The sequence below is a fragment of the Solea senegalensis genome, linkage group LG16, assembly GCF_019176455.1.
Source record: "Solea senegalensis isolate Sse05_10M linkage group LG16, IFAPA_SoseM_1, whole genome shotgun sequence".
NCBI classification, from domain to species: Eukaryota; Metazoa; Chordata; class Actinopteri; order Pleuronectiformes; family Soleidae; genus Solea; species Solea senegalensis.
In genome coordinates this window covers 10,861,510-10,868,453 of record NC_058036.1, presented here as the reverse complement: position 1 = coordinate 10,868,453, position 6,944 = coordinate 10,861,510, and the positions used below count along the sequence as shown (strand labels likewise).

At 37.1% G+C, this 6,944-nt stretch overlaps 1 protein-coding gene across 1 annotated transcript; it reads right to left on the bottom strand.

Annotated features, from left to right (window-relative positions):
- Window positions 1-1,594: 1,594 nt before the first annotated feature.
- On the bottom strand, window positions 1,595-5,197 carry gsc (goosecoid). Its single transcript, XM_044047802.1, has 3 exons — window positions 4,693-5,197; window positions 3,231-3,490; window positions 1,595-1,762 (listed from the first exon to the last, which is right to left on the bottom strand). The coding sequence occupies exons 1-3, from the start codon at window positions 5,012-5,014 to the stop codon at window positions 1,613-1,615; spliced, it is 732 nt and encodes a 243-aa protein (XP_043903737.1). The 5' UTR covers window positions 5,015-5,197; the 3' UTR covers window positions 1,595-1,612.
- Between the last annotated feature and the right edge of the window lie 1,747 nt (window positions 5,198-6,944).

The window sequence follows — 6,944 nt, the reverse complement described above, 5'->3', positions numbered from 1 at the left end:
TTTTATTGTCTGTGCATATTTAAATATTCATCTAGTTGACATTAAAATGCAGTAAAACCAAAAGAATGCAGGCATCTTTGTTTTAATAAAAACGAAATGACAGCCCTGAAATTTCAGGAATTTGTTTTTGTTTCACAATTTATTTTGCAAAGTAAATAACTATGTGCAAGAATGTAGGAACAAATAAAGGCTAAACTGCATTTGTGGTTTATTTTGATGTTACATAGTGGAGTCATTAAAGTCATCTTTACTGCAAAATAAAATATATGAAAAAAAAAAGATCATAAAACCTGTAACAATGAAAGTATGTGATGCTCTTTGATGGAAAAGTGTTGCTGTTGTTTTGGGTGAAGGAGATTGTTTAGAGTTGTGTGCAAAGTGTTTTGGTGAGTTTTGGAGGTCAGATTTCATTGTTTGAACAAAAAAAGCACATTTGTGAAAAAGTGGCTTCACGACTGACCACTACAGGGAAAACACTGTAACCTGAGTCCATCCATAGAAAATCAACTGCAATTCTGTAATTCAACAACAGTTTAATTCGTTTGAAACAAAACCAGCTCCTCCACTGTGGAGTTGCTGCTTTAAACTGGTTTATTCTTTGCTGGATGATTTCCAGATTAAAGAAGAAGTACTACTAATTATTCACACACAAATATAGCAAACTATTGGCCACAACATTTTACATTTATCTATCAACAAAGGTTTTCAGTCGAGACATTTTTGTTTACTTTTTTTGTCCAAACAGAACAGCAGATCTAAAGAGATAGATTTAGATCAAGTTTTTTTTTAAATAGCATTTGCAAAGAAAATTTTAATATTTTGTCAATAACGTCAGACGGATTAATAATAGCTTCACTTAAGCATAATCTTAGAGTCTGAACGTCTAATATGGTAAATCACGTATTGAATAAAACAGCTGCCAAGTTCGATTTCATATGCAAAACGAGCATAAATGTAAAGCAAAAAAAGTCAGAAAAGAAAAGTGCATCACTGCAGTTTAGTATGCTAATGCTATACATGAAACCATGGACACCTATTTTTAAAACCAACCAAAAATCGGAATCAAAGAATACAATCAGACACCATGTTTATGTCGTTTCATTTATATTTTTAATGTAGGCCTATAATCCTTGTCTTTTTAAGTAGGTTTATATATTTTTTTTGCAAAATAAAAACATCGGTATATTCCTCCCAACAGCAGCAGCGCTTCAGCCTCCACGCGCGGCCACAGTTGCGCGCGCGCACACACAATAACATTAACACCGGGAAATAAAATAGCAAGAATTACAACATTTAATATCCATAAAAAGGTCACATACAACACTGCGATATATTCAGACGTGTCCGTTCACTGGAGAGTCGCGTTCCCTTAATTAATATTATACAAAAAAAAAAACAAAATTAAATTAAATATAAATAGAGCACATGGAATCCATAATAAAATGTAGATATGTACAGCTGTGCAACATGGCAACACGTGTCATCACACCACCAGCATGTATGTATGTACTGTATGTCTGTCCACGTGACTTTCCACTAAATGTGTACACACACACACACACACACACACACGCGTGCGCGCATGTGTGTATTGTTCCAGTCTCTGTGACTATCAGCTGTCTGAGTCCACCTCGCTTTTGCTCTCCTCGGTTTTCTCCGCGGACGTTTTGGTGGTTTTGTTCCATTTCTGTGAATTCTCGGACTCCTCTGATGAAGACCGTTTCTGCCTCCTCCATTTGGCGCGTCTGTTTTTGAACCAAACCTAAGAAGAAAAAAAAAAGAACCATATGTAAGCACGAATCTTGAAGGTAAAGACTAGTCACTTGGTGAACAGCTTTGGGGCCACTGATTTAAAAAAAAGTAATTAACCTGGTTTACTAAGTTTGCAGGGAATTAAATATCTGATGTTGTGCATTTTTATTTTTTCAATTCAAGTTCAGTGTCACCACTCTGAATATGAAAGTGTAGTAAAGCACAGGTGACTGAGTTGGTGGGAGGGAGGGAAGGAAGGAGAGGGCCCCAAATCTAATTCAGCTTAGGGCCCCATAGGGGCTCCGGCTGGCACTAAGAGAATACTATAATTACATGTTTGACCAACATAATATTGAGAAAATTACATATTTTGTTTGTTATTGAAAATCGATCTTTATTCAGTCCACTGTGTCCATACATGATATATTAACTGTCTATAGTGTCACAGACTTCTTCATGAGTGCAGGATTGATTTAATTTAATTTATGCATTGTCAAATGCAGTTATATTTTATTTTGTCCAGAACTGGCATGCTTTGACAAGGGCAGAGATCAGCACAGCTGTTTTATTATTATATATAATTAAATCACATAAAACAAAAATGTATGTGTGATTCTGGTCACGTGTGAATGAAATATTGTCTGTAAAACGTTTGCAATCACGTCAAAAATAATTAAAAAAAAAAAAAGAAAACTTGAAGCGCATGCACAAATTCACATGATGCCAAAATGTTTAGTCAGAACGCTCTGCCGTAAACGTTTTAATTAAAAAAAATATGAAAACAAAAACAAATGATTTAGTGAATGTGGATCGCGTTGATTGCGCTCGAGACGTCGCGTGTTCATTTGTGACGCAGCGAACAACGAAACGGAAGTCCTGTACTTGAACGGATTTAATAAATAAGATTTAATATTACACGTTTTGTGACTCAACTCTCTCTGTTCTCGAGGTGAAGACACATACAAACCTAAATAGCACGTTGCTGTATTTATTTAAGAGCCATTCACACACATTAGAGCTACGTTCAAATGTCCCGTCGTAAAAATGACTTGCTCTCAATGATGTGTCATATTTGTCTGCTGAATACTTCACTCCAAATAGCCATGGTAAAACATAAACATGTATAAAGTGATTTCCAAATTACAATTGTGTTTGTTGTTTGTTTTAAAATAAAAAAAAAAATAGAACTTTAATTGTGAATCCAAATTAGTGTATTATTTTCTTTAAATAATTAAAATATCAAACAGGAAACCCCCATATTAAGCTACAATAATAGCCTCCAATAATAGTAATTATACATTTATTGCATTTACGTGTTGATGAGTTGAAGAATTTTCTGTCGCCATGACATCTATTACTGTCACAATAAGACGTAAAAAAATACTGTATTTATTGTAAATTAGCACAGATAACGCCTGAGAATTCCTGAAAATGATAGACAGTGAATAATAAGAATAATAACAAGAAAAGTCTCTGACCTCCACCTTCTCCTCTCGGAGGTGAACTTTGCGGGCCAGCTGCTCTCGTGTGCCCACGTCCGGGTACTTGGTCTCCTGGAAGAGTCCCTCCAGAGCCTCCAGCTGCTCGTCCGTGAAGATGGTGCGGTGCCGGCGCTTCCTGCGGCAGTGCAACTGGTTGAGGAGCTGTAGCTCGGTGCGCGACAGACTGCCCATGTTCATGTAGGACATCATCTGATGAGGTACCGGCGAGATGAGCACCGAACCCGGGCTGTCGTAGCCTGCAGAGCCGGGGACGGAGAGGACGGAGACACAAGTACATGAGTGGAAAGCACAGCGTAATGATAATGATAATGATAATGATGATAATAATAATAATAATAACAATAATAATACTAATAATAATAATACTAATAATAATAATACTAATAATAATAAAACAATACTAATAATGATAGCAGATTACAGGGGATCTATATGGACACTTTGGTATGATTTTGTTTTTTAAATGTATTTATTTATTAATTTATTTATTTATGTATTGCTTGGGAATTCTGAGCCAGCAATTCGCAATTATATTATATTATATTATATTATATTATATTATATTATATTATATTATATTATATTATATTTAGCAGCTACACTCCCTGGGGCCCACATAACAACAACGACATCAAGTTTGTAATAAAAACATATAAACGTGGAAAATGTACCAAAATAAAAAAAAATCTTAAGAACATTTTCTTATAACGAAAATCGAAAACAATTGACATTTTCATTATTGCAAGAAAACACTCCCATTAATCTGTAAAAACAACCCATTCTGTCAAATGCGTGAAACAACTTCATCATCATTATTATTATTATTGTTATTAATTCTACTCATATAAATAATAATAAAATAACAACACTTTGTGTCATCCGCATACAATTAAGACATCGAAGGCATCGAATGACATAAATAGTGAGTGTGTGAAATACTGTAATGAGGCCTAACCATTTGACACTAAAATTCAATTAAATTGTTCACGTTTCATTTTATTGTTATTATAATTTCAAAGAGGAATTTGAGCTGCGGAATAATTTAATGATAGTTTTGTAAGAATTGTGCAATAAACAATATAGAAAGCTTTAGTGGCCTGTTTTAGTATAAACAATAATGACTCTTTTTTTTCAAAATAAAATACGAACTAACTGTCCCCATACACTGGGAGACACGATGGCGTGAGTTAGTAATGTGCATATTTGTCCCGCTTATCAATTAATTTTTAAATGCTTTGTTTGAAATAACATGCAGAAAACGAAAGTTATCAAACGTGTGCATAACAAAGTCATTAAAAAATGGCAGTAACTACATATTTCTGCACGTTTGCTTTTGTCACCATTAAAATCAACTGGATTAAAAAAAAAAGCGTCTACATGCGCGTAAAAAGTTTGGTAAAGAGTGAGATCAAAAGTGTCATTGTGCTTGTTGTCCTACCTGCGGGGATGCAGGGGCACTGCTGCGGGCTGAGGCCCGGCACAGAGCCGCAGCATGACGGCCCTCCTCCTCCGGCGCTCTGGACCTGAAGCTGTCCGTAGTAGTAGCCGTTATATCCAATCCTGGTCCCGTTCACAGACTGAATCCCGGGAGGAGAAGGTCCACACGTGGCCGAGTACAGTCCGTTGTAGTCGGTGTAGATAGAATCCGTGAGGCCGGCGGCGGACAGCACCACTGGGCCGCTCCGGTGCAGCAGCAGCGGCTCTTTGCAGCTCGGTCTGCCGGACAAGATGCTGTCGATGCTGAACATCCCGGCGGGCATCACACACCGGAGAAGAGGGGAGAGAAGTGTGGGAAAGGTGGAAAAGCGCGCGGTAAATGATAATAGTACTAATAGCAATAATATCAGCAATCTCAACAGCAACAATAACGCGATGGTTTTAGGATTTCCGTTCTCGGTAAGAAAAAACAAGTTCGTTAGATTTGCGTCATGGTGGTAGAGACTCTGCGGAGACTGGTGCGTGAACTGGGACCATGTGAGAGCAGCGCTGCTTTTATACGCTGCTGACGTCACTGCGGAGCATGCGGGGCTGCTCCAGGATCAGCTGCCTGCCGCGCGGACACACATCCGTGTGTGTGTGTGTGTGTGTGTGTGTTAAGAATTAATTGAATTAAGATAATCCGGCGGTCAGAGGGTGTTCCTGCAAAGTAATGTGATTATTTAAGTGAAGGCATCATAATCTACTGTATATATCAGTGTTTACATTAACAGGAGGAGGAGCCGAGCCTATTTTTTTTTACCCAACTTTTCATTTAAGGAAAACATAGAATAAAAGGCCATACATTGTTGACGTTATCCTATATAACAGTGGGATGACAGGATTTAATTGTTTAAGTTTCTCATTAGATTTAGATGGGATAATGTTTTAATGAGGGAACAATTAGAGGTAGCACATCAGAAAGTAATCTGTAATCTGTGCACATCTAACCTATATGAACAGATATAATCTAATATGTGTACACTACATTGAATTTCCTCACATGAAATAACTGCACATATGTATTTTTGTACGTGTTGAAATTCATTCAAGAGGAGTAATGCACATCAGCATTTCTATAATCATCACCTGCTCTGCACATATGTATTGAACATACCATATTTATTCTTATACATGTAAGTATATTTACTTTTCATATATTAAATATACAGTAGAAGTACATGTGAGGTAAAGATAAATGTGCATGTGCAACTGTAAAACAAACATAAACATATCTTTATAATATGGTGGCTGTGTCGTATACATGAATTTCCATATGAAATACGCGTGTATAAGAGGTAGACTCACTTGCTGTACATCTATAAAACAAATATGAACACGTAGTTCCAATAATTGTAAATATATTGCGTTTGCATGCATGCAATATTATGTGCATTGTACAAATAATTATGTGTATATATGTATACAGCTTGTTTTGAACGACAGCTTCTTTGTACATTCCATTTTCTTTTCCATTGGTTCATTGTTTGAAAACATTAGAGGCATTGGGCGTACATGGATACACACTATATGCATCATATATTTTATTCCCATATAAGTTTCAGAACTATCCACTAGCCTTTTTTTTTTTGCTTTTATGAGGCAAAATAAAATATTGAATTTAAGATCATCATTATTATTATTATTGGTATTAATATTGTTACATTAATTTTGTCATTCATTATCAATGTAACACAAACAGTCCCCGCGCCTGTGTGGGATAAAGATAATGAGACAACGAAAATGGCCCGAAACTGTAGATTTACGCAGACAAACATGCGTAAAGCTGCAGTGACACTGTAATCAGAGGCTTCTATTTGTCTCTCTCTGCATGAACAGATGGATATTAAACCTGTGTGTGTGTGTGTGTGAGAGAGAGATTGACCATTATATCTGCGCTTCATCTCATTACCCACCCTCCGCTCTCCTCTCCACAGGGTGCAGATCAGCGCGTTTCCTCCCGGACAACAGCTCCCTCTCTGCGGGTCAACATCGCCGAGCGTTCCCCTGCATGGGATAAGATAACGGCCCATTATAGACTCCACTCCGCGTGGAGGAAAAAGAGGAGAATGTATTGCATATTTACACGGCTAATCAACATGGGCTGAGTGGCTGTGGATGGAGGGGGGTAAGAGTGGGTCAACTGCTGCTGCTGCTGCTGCTATGGAGGAACGTGGGTTCACCCCTCAGACCTTAATGGGGCCCAGTGATTGC